Below are 21,841 nucleotides of genomic sequence, written 5' to 3' on the forward strand. Positions count from 1 at the left end.
TGCAAAGTTTTAAATCGATGGGATAATTCTAACATTTCTAAAATTAACGAAAAGATGAACGTATGGGCGTACAGGCGGACAGACCGACCCTAATTATAAAAAAAATAGCTTTTAAAAAGATTTTTTTACTGGTAAATATAAACATAATACTTAATGTTATTACTCATCCTATTAATAAATCTACTTTTAGTTTAAATGTATACCTACTTATTGAGATACACGTGAAATTAAAAACAAATCTTTACCGAAGGCACGGGCTAAATAAACTGGTTTTAACCTTATGTTTTATATTCGTAGAAAACTGGATATAATACAATGCTCGACATAGTTTTTTCGTATGGATGAGAACTGGTTTTAATCCACCGGATATTAATCGGTTGCGAATGAATACGAGAATATATATTACACATAAAAATTCATCTTTATATTTATTTTCAGAGAATAAAAAAGAATGAGCATCAAGATGAATAGATTTGGAGTTAACACATCTTGTTCTAATAATAAACTCAGGTAAAAACATTCATTATACATACATATAGAGTAGCTACGCATATGAAGCAAAGACGTCCAAGCTTTTTTTTGCGGGTAAGGTTAAAAAAGAAAAACATCAATATATTTGGCAAATACTTGTACTATGTATAAGAATTGTTTTTATCAATTTCATACTTGTCATGATGATTCCTTAAACATTTAGGTACAATTTAGAAAGCGTATTAACCCTATTCACAGGAGGGAGGGGAAATTGGGCTGTTTATCACACTAGACCCCAAGTTTTATCATAACGATTTCTTATTTGTTGGCTGAACAACTTTAAGTGCTTTTATTGAATTTGGATTTGTTGTTTAATTAACTTGAGTGTCCAACCGTTTCAACCGCTAATAGTAATCTACAGAAGGGGTATTTTTATGTATCATCCCTGGGAATGTACATCAATTTACCGGCTATTGTCTTGTCCTTATGATCCCTGTATAATCATTACCAGATCGTCCGAGTGTGTGACATACATCCTTATGCCCTTTTTTTTATTATCGGCAGTTTTTAATATTGCGCTATACTTAAAGACTAAATTGCCATTTTTAAAATTTACATACTTTTATAATTTTAGTTATGGTTAAAAACATTTCTTTATGGGCGAATGAAAAATAAAGAAACATCAAAACAAAATAAATATTTTTAAGAGTGAAAAAAGTGTGAAAAAATAAAATTCATGTGATATTGAATTAAAGTGAAAATTTTAAAAATCTTACATGCCATAGAAAAGACTTCTCAGAACTTCCCAAATATTGCATAACAGTTGAAATTTACTGAAACTATCCAAGCATAGCTAAAAGCTAAACATATTTAATTTAAATTAAATTAAATTAAGCTATATTATTACCAACCAAAAATACTCAAAAATGGCTCAAAAAGTGAAGAAACGCCAGAAGGTCAACTTTTTCGTTCAGGTAATTTTTTGTTGTAAACTTTTTTTTTCAGTTGTATGTATATTTATTTGTTGGCCCATAGAGGCCCAAGGCCTGGGCCAACAAAACAGGTATAAATTCTTTATGGTTATGGTTATAATCCAATGGAAATGAATCGGACTAGGAGCCATATTGAAAAAAAATTGAGAAGAACCTTTTAAAGTTTTAAAATGTGCAATATCATAGTTAATACTAGAGGGCACACATCGGTTCAGTGGTAAGCGAGATCCTTCGGTACAAACAAAGAGACAGACATACTCACAAACATCCTGTTATTTTTAAATAACGGCTGGTGTCATTTTATAAGAAATTTTTTATATCAGATAATCTCTCAGTTTGAGCTTTTCAATTTATTTGTAATTTGTATTTTTGTTTTACATACTAATGGCTACGCCCCTTAAGGCCTATAGGGGATCCTCCGCTTTCCATTTTAGTTTTAGAGAGAAAAATATAGCAGATTTTTATCCAGGCTATCCTATCAGAAGGTTTTCTGTTATGGAGAATCATATAGATCCAGCGGTTTGTGAGATCTTCATAGACACACAGACAGACCAATAGATAGACATCCTGTTACAATTATTTCATCCCATAATATGAAGCAGTTTTATTTTGAAATTTAAGACATGGCATAGTTTTTTCAATCTTTGAATACATATCCCCTGCTAGGGGCTGAGTTCATATTAGGACAAATAATAACATTAAGTAGCTATGCTCCTTACAAGACCAATTGCCTTGGATTCAAAACAATAATGAAGTTGTGAAATGAAAGTTTTGACTTAACAAAGTGTGGTTTTATATTTATTATTAACATGAAACAATAGTATTAAGGCGAAAACTGTTACAAGTGAGATTTCAAGTTTAGTGTTTTTAAAAGCGAAGCTTTTCTATAATTAGGGTCGGTCGGTCCGTCTGTACGTAACGGATAGCTCTTTTCGTTAATTTAGGCATGTTGTCCTATCGATTTCAAACTTTGAATGATGATTCCTTTAGGAGTTAGCTAAGCAACTCTATAATCGTTACCAGAAAGTCCGTACGTCAATTTTAAACATGTTGATTTTTAACCTTTTTTAACATCAAATTTTTATGTGATAAAATTATCCGATTGGTCTGATTTTTGGAATACTGATTCCTAGGACAACACAGTACATTGTTATAGGCGAATCATCTCTATAATCAAGTCCAAAAAATGTAATTATGTCCTTAAACTGTAATATCCTGTATTTAAGCAGTTTTTCATCAGATTTACTTACAATTTTGTTTCCTTCGAACATTTATATTCTGATTATTCAGTTATGACACTAAACAAGATTTAATGTTTGTTTGTCCTAACGTTTCAGAGCTTCGCTTTTATGGATGTTGTCATCCTTGTTATATTTAGGGTCTGTCCGTATCGATTGGTTAGATCACCATGTTCTTTCCTTAAAGTGTGCCCCAACCATCTCCATTTAGGTTCTTAATTAGGCCAGGCCTGCCTTTAAATTGTATGGTTTTGTACAATAAACATAAAAAATAACATACATAAAAACTAATGTAAGCAGTTTAAGGGAAAAACATTGATATAATTCAGGGATCTAAAGGGATAAGACAATGGCTGATAAATTGATATATAAACCCAATGATGATACACAAAATTACCCCTTCTGTAGATTACAAATATTAGTTAAAACGTTTGGACACTTAACTAAAGAAACAGAAAATCAAAATTCAATAAAAGTCCCACGAATAAGAAAACACTATTATAAGACTTTGGGGTCTGGGGTAAAAGACAGCCCAATGGCCCCTCCCGCCCTGTATATAATTGATTTATTGGAGTAATTCATTTTATGTAATGAGAATCCTGTGTATAAAACATAAGACACGTTATTTAGGCGCGTAGCACCTCTTTCTACTTTGCTTCTGTTTGTTTGGTTCATTTAAAATATTTACCATCAGGACTTTCTGTATTCCTTTTTTTTTTGGGGGGGGGGGGCCGGGGGGGGAGGGGAGGTGGTTGGAGAACGACCATCTTCCATTTTTAATTTTAGTTTTAAACACAAATTCTATAAAAAAAACATTTGGGGGTGTTCTAGGGGCGATTTCTCTCGGGAGGGTGGTGGACCGTGGAATCTACACTTTACAGGAAAACCATATCGGTTCAGCAGTTACAGAGATTTTTCGGTACAGACAGACACACACAAACACAGATCCTGTTACTTTTATGTAAGGATTTTGAGAATTAACAGATTTTATACAATTTTCTCTGTACTCATGGAGTAAGGGAGGGGAAATCGGACTGTAAATAACACTTGTACTAAAAGTGTATTAACCAAGTTGTCTTATTCGTTGGCTTAAATATTTTTGTTCTTTTATTAAAATTTGATTACCAGTGCAGTGTCTAATATTTTAAACCAAACGGAAAGAGAATTTTTTAATTTTTATTATGGAGTTATATCAATTTATCGTCCATTGTCTTATCCCTTAAGATTACTGCCTGTCCTAAAAACTTTTTTCATTACATAGCTATTTTATTTATTGCTATGTTTATTGTTTAAACGTTATTTTTAAATAAGTATGTTTCATTATTTTTTCTTCTTTTTAGCATTTTTTGCCTTCCTCCGATTTTATTTTTATGTTTTAATTAAGAAAATAAATAATTTGGATTCTTAAAGCTTACTTGATATTTTCTTATTAATATGATTTTTTTTTAATAATATAAAACTATGTAAATTTAATGGTCATTCTCAAAACTCGAATAAACAGGAAAAATGAAAAAAAAAAATATGAATTTTTCACTTCATGCATTGTTGATTTGGTGGTCATACATTTTCGTATTAAGAAAAGCAGATGGAACAGCGAATTATTACTACAGCAACAAAATTTCAACAAATTTTACTAACATCATTCATCATTCCCTTAACTACTACTAAAATAAAAAGTTAAAAACTTTGAGTATTTTTTCTAGGGGCGACTTCTCTTTGGAGGGTGAAGGTACCCTCCCCCAAATGGGTAATAAACTTTTCCAGGACCTATGAGAAGCTACATTGTAAAGGAGAACCATATCGAGATCCTTTGGTACACACAGACAGACATTTAGACAGGCAGACATCCTGTTACTTTTATCTAAGGATTGTGTATTTTTTCATAAATAATATACTTTGCATATTAATATATTAAGGGGATAATTTGTTGAAATGATTAAACATTGCTGAATTAAAGTTTCACTAGTGTTTGTCTAATTGGCATAAGAGGGCAATTATTCTTTTCAAGTTAATTTTTATTACTTTTAGGATCGTACTGTCCGTACGTAATTGTTGTATCGAATAGCCTTAAAAATAACTATCATTCTATATTTGTTAATGGGGTCCAAAAGCGTTTGATTTTTTTCGCTTTTATAGACGTTTTAATCCTTGTTTCAAGCACAAGTAAAAAAGCCAGTGGCATGCACATTGATTCACCAGTGGGGTGCTAAGCTCTGTAGGGAATGAAACAGCCTAAAAAGTCGCCAAAAAAAATGACGCCATACAATACAAGTGACCAATGAGAGGCTAGTATAAATTTTACTATTGATCAATTAAATTTATTCTGGCCTATCATTGGTACTTTATATTGCATGACGTCATTTTATGGAGGCACTTTACGCTGTTTCAAAAAAATGAAAAAAATAACTTACTTTTCCTACCAAATTCTGTACACTATCTATCCAATAATATGATCGTTTTATTCCTATTCTAGCGGAAAAGCCTCTAGAGGCCCTAAGGGGGGCATGTAAAGTGTTTTCTTTTCAATCTATGTTAAGATCAGCTGTTTACCAAAAATATTTTTTTCGACGCTAAATGGAGTTTGTTATGTTTTTTTTTCGATTTCTCTTGGGCGGGTGGTGGTACCTCCCCCAAAATAGCTATAATCCTTCCCAGGACCTATGAGACGCTACACGTTAAAGGAGAGCCATATCGGTTCACCGGTTAGCGAGATCCTGAGGTACAGACAAACAGACAGACATCCTGTTACTTTATTATAAGCATATATCTTTAGGACTGGCCAGAAAACATGAAGATGGACGAAGAAACCTTTGCTGAATACGCCAAGAAATTAGAGTTTGAGGACTTCGAGGACGAGGTAAAGCTTTATATTGGTCTTGCAATATGATTTAAAGTAATCTTTCAAATATCTATCTTGTTAAGCATTTTTTAAGCTATTCAAAGCAAGACAAAAAATAGCCTGACTACATAAATATTTATCTATCTATGTATCTTATATTCTAAATGTCTTTATTGTCTACCTATCTTCCTATTAACAAATCTATCCATCTCACCATATATCTATCTAGGTATGTAAAGGACAAGACAATGGCCGAAAAGATGATGTACATCCCCTATGATGATACACTAAATTACCCTTTCTGTAGATTAGAATCAATGGTTGCAACGTTTGAACACTCAACTTAATAAATCAAATTCACTTAAGTCCCCAAAGTTGTCAAGCCAACGTAAAAGAAAACGTTATTATAAATCTTTGGGGACTAGTGTAATATACAGCCAATTGTCCCTCCCCCCCCCCCCTTTCTCTCTCTGTCTCTGTCTCTCTCTCTCTCTCTCTGATATGTATGAATCGATTAAGGTATTCTGTCTGACAAGCAGCGTAATACAGCTGGTGGAAGCTAGAAAAGAGACAATAGCCAAACTGCGGGCCAGTGCTGATTATCTAGACAGCGTTTGGTTAAGGTTAGTGTTTATTTATGCAGGGCTCGGCAGCCGCGTGTAAGCCTAAGTGAAATCGTCATATTATAACTTTGAAATTCAGCTATATGTCTAAACTTTTTCCGAAACAGACAATACATCTTTTCATATTTTTTAAAAACACAAGCGGGTTTAAATTTGAGGCTTATGCGCGGCTGAGGTGCAACTGCCGATCCCTGTTTTTTCTTTTTATGAAATAGACCACAAACGAACATTTTGAGAACAGACGTATTTTTGATAATTATTTTAGATTGGTTTAGGTTAGATAAGGGTTATAGCCCCTACAATGTTTAGATTCAAGCTTTTTTCAATTATAAAAAATAAGAAAAAGGGTTTATTTGTTCCATTCTTTTATCTCTTTTTCTTTCGAAAATTCTTGCAGAAAAGTAAAAGCATGCCTGTCTGTCTGTAGCGAAATATTTCACTAAACGCTGAACCGCTATTGTAGCTTCTGAAAGCAAAGGTCCAGTGATGGTTATAACTATTTCTGGGAATCTTACCCCATTCCACCAAATAAAAATATCTTACTAAAAACCTCCCTCCCCAAATTTTGGGTCCAGGGTTAGGCCACGGCATGTAAGACTCCGCAGTGGTTACGTATAAAGTTCCATCCCCCTTTTTAAAAATTTCATCAAAACTTTATTAACTTTTTTTCTTTCCTACCCAATGACATTATCTTACTTGTTTTAGATGTCGAGTAAGCAAAACAATGGGTACAAGTACAAGTATGATTGGGGGAGGGTTGACTATAGCTGGTGGTATATTAACTACATTGACAGGTATATCTATCTATATATCTAACTAACAAGTACCAGTATTATAGAGGGAGGGTTGACTATAGCTGGTGGTATATTAACTAAATTGACAGGTATATCTATCTATCTATCTAACAAGTACCAGTATGATTGGGGGAGGGTTGACTATAGCTGCATGGTGGTATATTAACTACATTGACAGGTATATCTATCTATCTATCTAACAAGTACCAGCATGATTGGGGGAGGGTTGACTATAGCTGGTGGTATATTAACTACATTGACAGGTATATCTATCTATCTATCTAACAAGTACCAGTATGATTGGGGGAGGGTTGACTATAGCTGGTGGTATATTAACTACATTGACAGGTATATCTATCTATCTATCTAACAAGTACCAGCATGATTGGGGGAGGGTTGACTATAGCTGGTGGTATATTAACTACATTGACAGGTATATCTATCTATCTATCTAACAAGTACTTGTATGATTGGGGGTGGGTTGACTATAGCTGGTGGTATATTAACTACATTGATAGGTATATCTATCTATCTATCTAACAAGTACAAGTATGATTGGGGGAGGGTTGACTATAGCTGGTGGTATATTAACTACATTGACAGGTATATCTATCTATCTATCTATCTAACAAGTACAAGTATGATTGGGGGAGGGTTGACTATAGCTGGTGGTATATTAACTACATTGACAGGTATATCTATCTATCTATCTAACAAGTACTAGCATGATTGGGGGAGGGTTGACTATAGCTGGTGGTATATTAACTACATTGACAGGTATATCTATCTATCTATCAAACAAGTACCAGTATGATTGGGGGTGGGTTGACTATAGCTGGTGGTATTTTAACTACATTGACAGGTATATCTATCTATCTATCTAACAAGTACCTGTATTATTGGGGGAGGGTTGACTATAGCTGGTGGTATTTTAACTACATTGACAGGTATATCTATCTATCTATCTAACAAGTACCTGTATGATTGGGGGTGGGTTGACAATAGCTGGTGGTATATTAACTACATTGACAGGTATATATATCTATCTAACTAACAAGTACCAGTATAATTGGGGGGTGGGTTGACTATAGCTGGTGGTATATTTACTACATTGACAGGTATATCTATCTATCTATCTAACAAGTACAAGCATGATTGGGGGAGGGTTGACTATAGCTGGTGGTATATTAACTACATTGACAGGTATATCTATCTATCTATCTAACAAGTACCAGTATGATTGGGGGAGGGTTGACTATAGCTGGTGGTATATTAACTACATTGACAGGTATATCTATCTATCCATCTAACAAGTACTAGCATGATTGGGGGAGGGTTGACTATAGCTGGTGGTATATTAACTACATTGACAGGTATATCTATCTATCTATCTAACAAGTACCAGTATGATTGGTTTGAGGGTTGACTATAGCTGGTGGTATATTAACTACATTGACAGGTATATCTATCTATCTATCAAACAAGTACCAGTATGATTGGGGGTGGGTTGACTATAGCTGGTGGTATTTTAACTACATTGACAGGTATATCTATCTATCTATCTAACAAGTACCTGTATTATTGGGGGAGGGTTGACTATAGCTGGTGGTATATTAACTACATTGACAGGTATATCTATCTATCTATCTAACAAGTACTAGTATGATTGGGGGAGGGTTGTCTATAGCTGGTTGTATATTAACTACATTGACAGGCATATCTATCTATCTATCTAACAAGTACCTGTATGATTGGGGGAGGGTTGACTATAGCTGGTGGTATATTAACTACATTGACAGGTATATCTATCTATCTATCTAACAAGTACCTGTATGATTGGGGGAGGGTTGTCTATAGCTGGTTGTATATTAACTACATTGACAGGTATATCTATCTATCTATCTAACAAGTACCTGTATGATTGGGGGAGGGTTGACTATAGCTTGTGGTATATTAACTACATTGACAATAATTTTCCAAATATCTATCGATTCTTCTATCCATCTATCTATCAATTTATATAACTTTATACCTATCTTATCCGTCTAATCTATTAAGTCATTTATAAATCCATCATCTATTTACTTATCTATCAATCTATTAAGTAATATTTTTTATTTACATGAAAAAGGAACACAGTAATAGTGTCTGACTGATTATGACGTAACAAAAAAATTAGCCAATGAGAGGCCGTTATTGACCAATGGTAAAATTTATAGTGGCCTCTCATTGGCTAATTTTTTTTCTTACGTCATAATCAGTCAGACACTATTACTGTGTTCTTGAAATAGTTAATTATTTCTTATATTGATTTATTTTGTTGTACTTCTTTTGAAATAACTAGCTGTTATTGAATTTCCATATACATTGGTTTTATTTTGTATTAAAAAGTTTATTAAGGCTATGTTTTTATATAAATATATGTACATATCTATCTGAAGAACTAAATATTCATTGTATTCAAAGATTTCATCATAAGTTTTACCCACCTTTCTTTCTTATTAAATATCTTTCTATCTAACTGGAGCAGCTATGCCTGTCCTGGTAGCAGGATTAACTATCTATCTATCTAATCATCTATCTTTGTATCTAGCGGGAGCAGCTATGCCTGTCCTGGTAGCAGGATTAACTATCTATCTATATAATTATCTATCTTTGTATCTAGCTGGAGCAGTTATGTCTCTCCTGATAGCTGGATTTACTATCCATCTATATAATTATCTATCTTTCTACCTAATTAAATATCTTACAATCTAGCTGGAGCAGCTATGTCTGTCATGGTAGCAGGATTAACTATCTATCTATCTAATCATCTATCTTTGTATCTAGCGGGAGCAGCTATGCCTGTCCTGGTAGCAGGATTATCTATCTATCTAATTATCTATCTTTGTATCTAGCTAGAGCAGTTATGCCTGTCCTGATAGCTGGATTTACTATCCATCTATACAATTATCTATCTTTCTACCTAATTAAATATCTTTCTATCTAGCTGGAGCAGCTATTCCTGTCCTGATAGCTGGATTTACTATCTATATACCTAATTATCTATCTTTATATATAGCGGGAGCAGCTATGCCTGTCCTGATAGCTGGATTTGCTACCTCAAGTGTTGGAGCTGCTACTAACATAGGTAAATAATATAAGCTGACATTGATAAAGCTTTTCTATCAATATGGTAGGTCCGTCCGTCCGTAACAGTTAGGTAACATTTAGCTCGTTAATTTAGACATATTAGGGTTGTCCTATCGATTTCGAACTTTGGAAGATGATTCCTGTAACTGTTGGATATGATTTAGAAAACGTAGAAACTCTATAATGTTACGTTCATTTCAATTATGTTGATTCTTATCTTTTTGACAAAAACTTGTATGCGATTTAATTATCCTATATATCTGATTTTTGGAATATTGATTCCAAGGATAATAAATTATAATATTTAAGCGAAGCATCTTTATACGTTCTCTGAACGCTCGACAAGCATACTTTGCGGAATATACACAGTTTATTATTTTTATTCTTAAAAGCTAAGCTTTTCTATAATAAGGGTCGGTCCGTCCGTTCCCAACGGATAGCTTTTTTCGTTAATTTAGGAATGTTAGAATTGTCCTATCGATTTCAAACTTTGCATGGTGATTCCTGTAGAAGTTAGGTACTAGTTAGAAAGCGTAGCAACTCTATAATCATTACCAGAATGTCCGTACGTCCATTTTAAACATGTTGATTTTTTTTACATTTTTAACAACAAATTTGTATGTGACCTAATTATCCGATTGGTCTGATTTTTGGTATACTGATTCCTGGAACAATAAAAGTACAATATTATAAGCGAAGCAACTCTATAATCAAGTCCTAAAAATGTAAGTATGTCCATAAACATTATCCTGTATCAAGCAGTTTTTCAACAAATTTACTTACAATTTTGCTTCGATTCTTATACATTTACATTCTGATTATTCATTTCTGACATTATACAAGTGTTAATGTCCGTTTGTCCTTCCATTTCAGAGCTTCGCTTTTATGGATGTTGTCATCCTTGTTGAATAGGAAAATATATTTTAAAAATTTTAAATTTTAGGAACGAGTGTAGTTTCGATTCTTATACATTTACATTCTGATTATTCATTTCTGACATTATACAAGTGTTAATGTCCGTTTGTCCTTCCATTTCAGAGCTTCGCTTTTATGGATGTTGTCATCCTTGTTGAATAGGAAAATATATTTTAAAAATTTTAAATTTTAGGAACGAGTGTAGTTGAAAAAGTATTAAATAGCAGGTATATATAATTTGTTTTATTGATTTTTTTATATACTAGTTGCTTCGCTCCTAATCTCTAGGGTTAAAATGAAGGAAAGCTCCACCATATGTTATGGCCTTTTTTAAAAAAAAATTCTGCGGTTGGGGTGTTCCTTTTCTCAACAACATAGCTTAAAACCACCGCATGACCAGTTTCTATATTCCCTGAAGAGTAGAGCGCAATCAGTTCAGTGGTTACTGAGATCTTCACTTCAGACAGACAGACAGACATAAGATTTTAGTTATTAATATGCGTAATATCTCCTTAAGTGTCGTTCTTTCTTTACTCTGTAAATCAAAGCTGCTCAACGTTTGCTTGGTAGCTTGTGTATTTTTTTTGTTATATTTAATACTTATTATTTATTCATTTATTTCAATATTTTAGGCATATAAAAGAAGTAAACGCTGCTCTAGAACGAGACAAAGGAAAATGATGTTTTTTTTTTAATTTTTTATTCTAGTTTTAGCCGTTTCAAACGGTTATTCATTTTTAGAAAAACTAGGGACTTTTAGACTCTCCTAGGGTGGGTTTGGTAACCCTCCATAACTTTTTTTGAAGGGGGAAGGGGAGGCATGGTGTCATAATTATTACCGAGATACTGTGGAGTCCCGATTTCCTAAAAAAAAAAGAGAATCCAAAAGTTAAGGCTTCAGGCGGAAAGACGGATGAACAGATCATAGACGTCCAAGCTTTTTTTTGGTGGGGGTAAAATTTTTAAAGGGGGGGGGGGTAATTCGCTTTTTTGGGGGGTAAAATGGCGCGCATGGTAAAATTTGCTTGGGGGGGGGGGGTAATTACCCCCCCTGAAATCTGTTGGCAGGGGTAAATTTTGTTTACCCCCGGGGTAAAATTTTTGGGGGTTGTAATTTAAATTTTATGAAATATTTAGTATATTTTTTTTTGGGGGGGGGGGGGGTAATCGACACATTACCCCCCCCCCTTGGACGTCTATGGAACAGATTACTATAGCTAATTATAATTATAAATTTACAACCTATCAAAGATCAGTTTAAATTCCAGAAAGTTTTTAAAAACATTATTTGTACTATACAGATATCACACTCAAATTGGAATCACAAATGGATGACATAAGGTTTGTTGTAATGATTTTTATTTCGATGGTATCAAAGTTGTTTTTTTTTGGGGGGGGGGGGGGGGAAATTCTTTCTAATCAATTGTCTAACAATTCAAAACATCTATTGCTCTAAAATGATCTATTTTAACAGTGTAATTAACTATAAATATTAAGAGATATAAGTTTTCCGGAATTTTAATGTAGGGAGTAGATTTGAAATCTGCATCAAATTTTAAGGATTTTTTTTAAAATTCGTTTTTTTGTATAATTCTTTATCTAAAAGCGGAAATACATTTTAAGTTAATTAATTTTGACCAATAGGATAGTTGGATTTTAAACTACCTGCGCTCTAATTGGTTGAATGATGTACGACATCCAATCAGAGCGCAGATTTTTTAAATCCACCAATCACGGATGTCAAAATTAATTAACTTAACCCATTAGTGCCGAGCGCCACTTTTATGTATGTATGTATGTATATTTCAAATTCAATTATTATACATATGACAACGTTTATGTAAGTGGATTATAGAAGAAAAAACAATTACAATTAATCATAATGCAAAAAAGAACATAAAGTCAGTCATAAGTAAATAATTGCGACTTGACAACTCATTTATGACCATTAGTCAAGTTTGAGGGTTTACCCAAGCCGCGGTTTGTGTTTTCTGATAAGGGAGTAAACCCCCCTGGAGATATGATTGCAAAATTAAATGTGACTTAACTGGTGGTTATTATGTAGTTATATTGTAATTATAAATGTAGTTATTAATCTATAATACAAAGTAGAACGATGTCTGTCCATCTGTCTGTCCGTCTGTCCGTCTGTCCGTCTGAAGCTTAAGATCTCGGTAACCGCTGAACCGAATGGGCTCTACTCTTCAGGGAATATACCTACTGGTCCTGTGGTGGTTTTAAGCTATTTTCTTGGGGGGTGGGACACCCCCAACCCCCCCAAAAATGAAAATTTACCCCCCCCAAAAAAATACTCCTGGTGCTGCTGGTGCAGCTGGTGCTGCTGGTGCAGGTGGTGCAGCTGGTGCTGCTGGTGCTGGTGCAGAAAATTATTTTTTTTCTAGGGGCAAAGCCCCTAGAGGCTAGGGGCGAAGCCGCTAGTGTAGTTATATTGTAGTTATATATGTAATTATTATTGTAGTTATAATGAAATTTTGTAAGTAAAAAAATTGTAGAAATAATGAATGTCATTTAAAATGTAAAAATATGCTGATTTGTGTGTTTAGAAGATAATTATGCTGATTGTATCATAAATAAAAAATTTCATTGTGATATTTAGAAGGAAGCTACTCTATATTTAGATGTTTAAATTGTTTGCAGCTGTGATTTATTAGAATGGAATGTGGTGGCCTTTTAGGATACTGTAATTTGGTTTGGAGAAGTTTACATTGCTGACATTTTTGTTAAATCATCTGTACAATATTGACATTCCTGAAAGTTTAGGTTAATATATGTAGTCATAAATAGATAAATGCCCTTGCCCTCTTAAGCATAATCTAAAGACTAATTTTGGGAAACCTTTATGATCCTTTTATGGGCCGATCGAGCTGAAAGTTTCAGGGAAGCTTTATAATGGTCAAAACGGAATTCGTATTTTTTTGTTTTGCTCTAGTGGTGTGCACAGGAAAGTTGCAAAAAAACCCGGTTCGGCTCGGCCATAAATACCAACCAGGCATTATTACCCGTTTTTGGTGCTTTCCCCCGGCGTTAAAACCCGGTTTTCCTGTAAAAACCCGGTTATTTTGACCAAAAATCGAAAAATGTAATTTTTGAACGCCAAAAGTGAGATGAACACTTTTTAGAACTTTGATACGATCCGTAATTGAAAACTACACAACCTCATGTAATCTATAGAGCTACAAGTATAATACGAAGCGATTTATTTCAAATTTCGTGTTTAGCCGGCGATTTCGGGTAAAAAAACCCTGTTTTGTTGTTGTTGTCAAAAAAGATCTATTAGTGAAACCGGGTAATAAAAATTTCAGACTCTAAATGGAAATGCCGAACCGGGCCTATATAGGGCGTAAAAAAACGATAAAAAAATCATCTAAAAAATAATAATTTAAATAAAACGAATTCACAAATAGATGTACTTGTCAATAAACATTAGATTAAACGAAAAAAATCAGCGACTTTACTATAAAAACAAAAAAGTTAGATGGGGTATTTTGAATTTTCATGATTTTCAAACTTTGTTGATCTATACCGGCAAACGGAAGTAAGCAAAACTGCCTGCTCCAGGGGGAAATGAAAGCCAGGGTAGTAGAGGGGGGATTCATACTGAGAATGATGCAATTATGAAGCCGGAAACCGTTTTTTTTTACATTTACTGGAACCGGGTTTTAAAACCCGGTTCGGCACTAATGGGTTAATTTGTATTTCCGCTTTTAGATAAAGAATTATACAAAAAATGAATTTTATAAAAAATCCTTAAAATTTGATGCAGATTTCAAATCTACTCCCTACATTAAAATTACGGAAAACTTATATCTCTTAATAAATATGCCGTATGTTTGCTAAATATGAACATAATTTTCCTTGTTAACGACCTATTCCTTTTTTAGGAGATTTAAAGACTCTGCCCATTTGTCTTTGCTGATGATATTCCTAGAAAAAATTGTCGGATCAAATCATATCATTTTCACAATTGTACAGGTAGTTTTTAGTAGCACAGCTTCTCTATGATAAGGTTATATCCGTCCGTCTTTCACTATATAAATGTTTGTGTAAGTATTTTTACGATTTCTTGCAGTAAAATATTGTTTAATTAATTGAAAAATGTATTGTAGTAATGGAAGCAGAGGCATGCAAAAGAGGGGTGATCTACCCCCTGGCAAAATTAAGGGGAGAAGTTCCGAGTTACACCCTTTTTGTTTTCACCCCCCTTGGACAAGGGTCTACACGCCCATGAAATAATTTACGCGCTAATATACCAGTAAAAGGATGAATTTTTTACTTTGTTGGGAGATGAACAACTAGCAGGGTGTAGAGGTTAGGCATTATTTTCCTAAGTCTAACACCTATACCTTGGGTGACCTAACCCAGTTGGGCAACCAAGTAACCCTTAACCTTTCCTCTCTTATTTTTAAATTCATTCCAAAATGAGGAAGATCAGTGCAACAGGCACTTTTAGGGAATGTGCCATGAAATATGCGGGAAAAAACACACTTAGGACTTTCAGACTGACAGACTATTGCACAATTTAATTAATTAAAATTCTATTTTTTTAGAGTTTATTGTTATATAACGTTGCTGGTGTCTTTCCTTTCTCTGGTGGTATGGCAATAGAGGTAAACAATTGGACATTGAGTCATCAAATTGACTTCAAACTTTATTAGTTATAAGCTCGTTTTGCCATTTGTTTCCTAATAAGAAGGACCGGCCAAGGAAATCTCTTGCAAAAAAATAAAAAAAAATGGTGTGGTTTTTTAGTTTTTTGGGGGGTTGGGGGAGTCCCACCCCCCAGAAAAATAGCTTAAAACCATCACATGACCAGTAGGTATAATCCCTGAAAAGTAGAGCCCAATCGGTTCAGCGGTTACTGAGATCTTAAGCTTCAGACGGACAGACATCGTTCTACTTTGTATTATAGACTAGCTGCTGCGCCCCTAGCATCTAGAGGCTCTTTATTTGAAGGGACATGGAAGGGCAGAAAAATATCATAAAACAATACCCATTCTTATATGTAAAAATAAAACAGCCTAAAACCATGTCGGGACCTATAAGTAGCTTAACTTTTAAGAAGAACCATATCGGTTCAGCGGTTAGCGAGATCTTTCGCTACAGACTAAAAAGCTTATTACTTTATATAATAGGATAGTAGCGGTAAATTAACTTATCGTATTCATTCGAATTCGGTGGATAGGAACCGGTTCTCATCCATACGAAAAAACTAAGACTGGCATTGTATTATATCCAGCCTTCTACGAATATAAAAATGTACAATCATAAGATTAAAACCAGTTTTTTTTAGCTCGTGCCTTCAGCACCTCGGGGCTAAAAAAAACTGGTTTTAATCTCATAATTGTACATTCTATATCCGCGGAAAGCTGTTTATAATACGATGCGAGAAATAACTATTATCGTTCATTGTCACACCCCTTAGGATTCTTTAGATTAGTAAACTTTTTTTGGTATTTGTAGAGTTTTGTCTTTTGTTAATAATAGTGTTCTATTATATGAAGATATATGTGGCATAACTATTTTTATTCTAGGGTTTACGATCCGCGGAGAGTATTGCAGCTTCTGCGGTTAGTTTTGCGGCTACTAAAACTGCTGAAAAGGCTCTTGGTGAAGCTGCGGCAGGTAAAAGACATTAAAAAATATTTTGTGTAACATTTTACATATAGACTAGCGATACAGTGGTTCTTGGTGGAAGTATTTCACCCTCCTTTTCTTTTTAAAAATAATTTTTAAGGTTAGGTTTTTTTTCAAATTCGATATTGCTAAAAGATATCGAGATCCTTCGGTACACATAGACATCCTGTTACTTTTATATAAGGATAATCGATCTTCATAAAATATCTGAAAAACTATCCAAAAAATTTCTTTAATCTAATATTTTATCTCAGCATTTCTAAATATCTATCCATTTATTTATTAATTCTTGTTTATATCTTCTGCTATCTTACATTTTATCAATAGGTGTATATCTATCTATTTAGGTTCATCTGTGATAGCCAACGCGTCAACTGCGGTGGTGGGAAGTGTAGCAACCGCAGCCACAGCCGTTGGCATTGTGGCAGAGAATGCTAAAAATGCAACTCAAGGTATTCAATTATTTATAGTAATGAGTTGTGCCTATTTTAGCCCAAGGCATTCCCCACACTCTAACTATTAATGTAGAAGCAGTAGGAACCATTTTTAACGTCTATTAATTACAAGTGTTAAGCCGAGTTTAGAATCTATCACCTCCCTGACGACAAGTGGATGCGCTACGTGTTGAGCCACGGTCGCGGGTTTATCTATTTGTAAAAACTAATGATTGTAAAATTGCCAGTGTTAGTTGTATTTATGTCAGTTACTTTTTTTGGGGGGGCAAAGGTTTATTGTACATATTGTATACAGTATATTTTTACCGGACAGCTGTAGTATCTCTATATATTGTAGCTATGGAAAGACCTGCTATAACAGCTATGACTATATATCTCTATATATTGTTGTTATGAAAGGACCTGCTATGACAGCTGTAGTATCTCAAGCTATGACTTGACTATATGCTATGAAAGGACCTACTATGACAGCTGTAGTATCTCAAGCTATGACTAGATATCTCTATATATTGTTGCTATGAAAGGACCTGCTATGACAGCTGTAGCATCTCAAGCTGTGACTATATATCTCTCTATTGTATTGTAGCTATGGAAGGACCTGCTATGACAGCTGTAGTATCTCAAGCTGGCAGTAACACCACTGTGGCATTACTCAAACAAACTTCCAGGTAAATTATAGCTGGGCCACTACACTGCAAGAACCTTAAAGGAGAGGGGGAGGGGGTGATTTTAGGCCACTCCAAATTTGTTCATTTTTTTTCATTTTTACAAATAAATTAAGTAATATTTTTTATATGAATGGGAAGTAACCCATAAAAAAATTGTACGTTCTTGAGATACAGAATTAAAGAAATTTGTTTTCTTGACTTTAGAAACACGTTTGACTGTATTTATTTGTTATGTAGAGTTGAAACTGAAATTCTTTTTGAATAAAGTTTTGGTCCGTCCGTACGTCATCTACAACGGACAGCTCTTATCTTGCAAACACTAACTCTACTTACTCTATTTTTCAAATTTTTCAGGGAAGGTGTAAAGTATAACCCCGTTGACGCGGGAGTTTTTGTGGAGAGCAGTAAAGTAATCGGACAGAATAGTGTTAGAGTGGCTGGTCAAGTAATTATAGGTAATCTATCTTATATATGGAGCTTTACAAAGTGTCAAAAAGTCAGCCATGTGACGTCATAAAAATTAGGGATGAGAGGAGAAAAAGAGATGGATAATCACTCATTTTTATGACGTCACATGGCTGATTTCTTGAGACACTTTGTAAAGCTTCCTATCTATTTATCAAAGTTAAAATAGGCACTATAAAGAGGCAGGGTGGGGTCGGTTACTCATTTAAGTTTATTTCTTTGGCGGTTTGAATAATATGAGCGATTTATCTTGGGAGAGTGGATGTACCCTCTTCAAAAATAACCTGTAAGAAGCTTATGTTTCGGTACATACAGATAGGCACAAAGTCCGACAGAAAGACCGACATATATCCTGTTACTCTTGTATTAGAATTAAAAGTCTATATATCTATCTTTCTAACTATCTATTAATCCATCTATTCATCCATCCATTTATCCATCCATTTGGGGTTTGAATTTTTGGTCTTGAGTGATCTATCTTGGGAAAGACACAGAAAACCGACATATAATCTGCTACTTTTGTAATAGGATAAAATGTCTATCTATCTATCCTTCGAACTATCTATGAATCTATTCATTCATCCATTCATTTATCCATCCACCCACTCTTGAATCTATCCACCTTTCAATCCATCCAACCATCTAATAATTTATCTATCTGTCTAGGTATAAGCGCTGCCTTCATGGTATGGGATGCTATAGACCTTGGCTTCACAATCTCGGATCTTGTCAGAAAGCAAGGGAGCGCAGCCGCTAAAACTTTAAGGTGACTTCATTTTATACGTCTGTACGTCCCCATTTTTTTCCCGGCCATACTGATACAACCATGTCAAAATTCAGGTTCTCAAAACAATTTCCTAAAATTGTTGACGTAAACGGCGAAGTAAATGATGTCATGAAATAGCATGTCAGCTATGCAGGGGCGTCCAAGCTTTTTTTTTGGGGGGGGGGTAAAAAATTTTAGGGGGGGGGGGGTAATTCGTGTTTGGGGGGGGTAAAATTTTTGGGGGGGGTAATTTAATTATGTAAAAAAAGCACCTACCTAATCTATTAAGTTAATAAGTACTATCCTATAACATAAAGTAGTAAGTAAGGTTTATTTGACTATAGCTTCAGATTTCATTACTTTTAATACTGAGTTCTCCTTTTTAGGAAAGCTTCACATAGATCCCATGATGGTTCCACACTATTATAGGTCAATCCTTTGAGTGGTTTTAGGCTATTTTTCTCCTCCCTTTTTACCCTTTAGAAAACACGAGTTCTTAGATGCTAAGGGCGCCACTACTATTAAATATATAGTAGTATCTCATTCTTTAGAACATAAAAATACAATAATTAACTCACTAACCAATGAACCAATATGATTATACTTTAAAGTGAAGCGTCTTATAGGTCCTGGTAAGTTTTATAACTAGTTTTGAGACACCCTGACATCCTCCCAAAAGAAATCGCCTATAGAAATTCTTTTTTATTATTTAATGAAATATTTAATTTAGTTAGGTATCTATTTTATGGAATCTTCAGTGCTTTACAATTACATCATAGATCCCCGGGATGGTTTAGGGGGGGGGGCGGGGATTACTCCCTCCCCCCCCCAAAAAAAAAATTTTCAATAAAATTTTTTTTTAAGAACATTCAATTTTTGGGGGGGTAAATACCCCCCCAAAAAAAATTTTTTTAAAGAACATTTATTTTGAGGGGGGTAATTACCCCCCCCAAAATGGTTTGGGGGGGGTAAATACCCCCCCCAAAATCGTTGGGGGGGGGGTAAATACCCCCCCCAAAATCGTTGGGGGTGCCTACGGCACCCCCAAGGTAGGGGTAATTTTTTTTTGGGGGGGGGTATTGTTCAAAAAATTTTGGGGGTGCCAAATGGCCCATTACCCCCCCCCTTGGACGCCTATGCAGCTATGACCTTTTTTTTGTAGTCGATATGAACCAATGCATTTTAAAACAAATATCAATATATTTAATATATATTAAAAGTGAAGCTAATCTATGTATAATGTCAGCTACGTTTGGGGAAGGACTTAATTGATTTTCTAGGCTGCCATTCGAGCTAGCCGACAAAATTTTTGTTATGTGAATTTTATGATGATGACCTTTGAGCATCTTATTTTATTTTTACAATATAACTAACTTGGTTCGCTGGTCAGTCTGTAATACTCTAGAGTATATTCATGGTATAAGTGTTTTTCCCTCATTTATAAAAAAAATACTAAGGAAATTTTATTCGAAATATATGTCTATTTATTCACTTTTTCCTTTTATCTGCTCTGACATGCGTTTTACTTTTATATTTGTCCAAGGAGATAAATGTCGGAGTGGACACTTTACTTAACCTAATCTATTTTAAACCATCTAATAGGTTTTTTTTTAAATCGTAACCCCTGCAAGGGGGCTTATTTGTATACTTATATCTTAACCTAACCTAACCTGTATAAAAAAGTACTTAATTAAATATTTTAGACACTCCTGCGTTTGTTCACTCCGACGTTTGTCACTACTGCGTTTGTCCAGGAACCTTTATATTTACTAGATTCCATAAATATGGATGTTGTCATTTTAGAAACTTAAAGAATTTCTATATTTCAGAGAGAAAGCAGACGCGCTTGAATCAGCTTTGAAAGAAACTGTGGATACATACTCTGTACAACTTCCAGATTAAACAGAAAATATGACACTGTGTTTTATTATAAGTGCATCAAATTATCCAATATTATCAAATCCCCACAGTGTTTTATAATCGCTTAAAGACACAAATCAATATATAAAAGGGTGCACTAGAACTATATGTGAAGCAAAGGAGAATGGGCGGGCAGTTTGTGCCTTTGTAATAATATGCAGATTTCATTTTAAAACTATTGCAAATAGTATCCCATTATAAAGAATCGTGGCTGCTGCGCTCCTGGCATCTAGAGGCTCTCTCTGCATTCATTTGGGAGAGAAAAAAATTGTAGCCTAAAACAATCCAAAGACTTAAATCTTAAAATAGATAAGCCTAAAACCAACCGAGGACCTACATGAAGCTTCCTTAAACTCGATCAGTTAGAAAATACTGAAATCTTAGGCTTTAGACAAAAAACCTTACTACTTTATATAACACTAGCGGCTTCGCCCCTAGCCTCTAGGGGCTTTGCCCCAAGAGGTGATAAAAAAAAATTAAGGCTAAATTCGTAAAAAGGACTAAGGAAATGTTCTGCAAAAAAAGGACCAAGGAAATGTTCTGCAAAATTTTTTTTTTTTTAATTGGGGGGGAATTTTTTGTTTTTTGGGGGGTTGGGGGTGTCCCCCCCCCCAAGAAAATAGCCTAAAACCACCACAGGACCAGTAGGTATATTCCCTGAAGAGTAGAATCCGATCGGTTCAGTGGTTACCGAGAACTTCAGACGGACGGACGGACAGACAGACATCAAGATACTTTGTATTATAGAAAGTGACTTCCACCCTTCTATTTTTCTGCTTTCAATTCCCATCGTATGCAGAGCTCCTAGATGCTAGAGGCGCACCCACTAATTGTTTATTTAAGTATCAAACAATTTGTTTTTCATCTTACTGGAAAAGTTCTAACAATTAAAAAAAAATTTAAAAATT

At 34.3% G+C, this 21,841-nt stretch overlaps 1 protein-coding gene across 1 annotated transcript; it reads left to right on the forward strand.

The window, feature by feature from the left end:
• Positions 1–436: 436 nt before the first annotated feature.
• LOC145328418 (uncharacterized) lies at positions 437–21,363 on the forward strand. Its single transcript, XM_080172059.1, has 17 exons — positions 437–510; positions 1,106–1,445; positions 5,475–5,558; positions 6,060–6,163; positions 6,869–6,957; positions 10,019–10,087; positions 11,198–11,231; positions 11,637–11,675; positions 12,304–12,345; positions 14,907–14,997; positions 15,573–15,632; positions 16,557–16,647; positions 17,007–17,111; positions 17,701–17,782; positions 18,137–18,237; positions 18,914–19,013; positions 20,843–21,363. Exons 2-17 carry the CDS (start codon positions 1,398–1,400, stop codon positions 20,913–20,915), a joined length of 1,212 nt encoding a protein of 403 aa, XP_080028185.1. The 5' UTR covers positions 437–510; positions 1,106–1,397; the 3' UTR covers positions 20,916–21,363.
• The last annotated feature ends 478 nt before the right edge of the window (positions 21,364–21,841 follow it).

The sequence above is a fragment of the Acartia tonsa genome, chromosome 9 (assembly GCF_053477335.1).
Source record: "Acartia tonsa isolate MP-2025a chromosome 9, ASM5347733v1, whole genome shotgun sequence".
NCBI classification, from domain to species: Eukaryota; Metazoa; Arthropoda; class Copepoda; order Calanoida; family Acartiidae; genus Acartia; species Acartia tonsa.

Bases quoted from the DNA above. Each gene is read 5' to 3' on its own strand.
- LOC145328418 (XM_080172059.1), top strand. From the start codon at position 1,398: ATGGCTCAAAAAGTGAAGAAACGCCAGAAGGTCAACTTTTTCGTTCAG. The intron at 11,232-11,636 runs GTATATATAATT...TCAATATTTTAG, and splicing joins GAAAAAGTATTAAATAGCAG to GCATATAAAAGAAGTAAACG. The intron at 12,346-14,906 runs GTTTGTTGTAAT...TTCCTTTTTTAG, and splicing joins TCACAAATGGATGACATAAG to GAGATTTAAAGACTCTGCCC.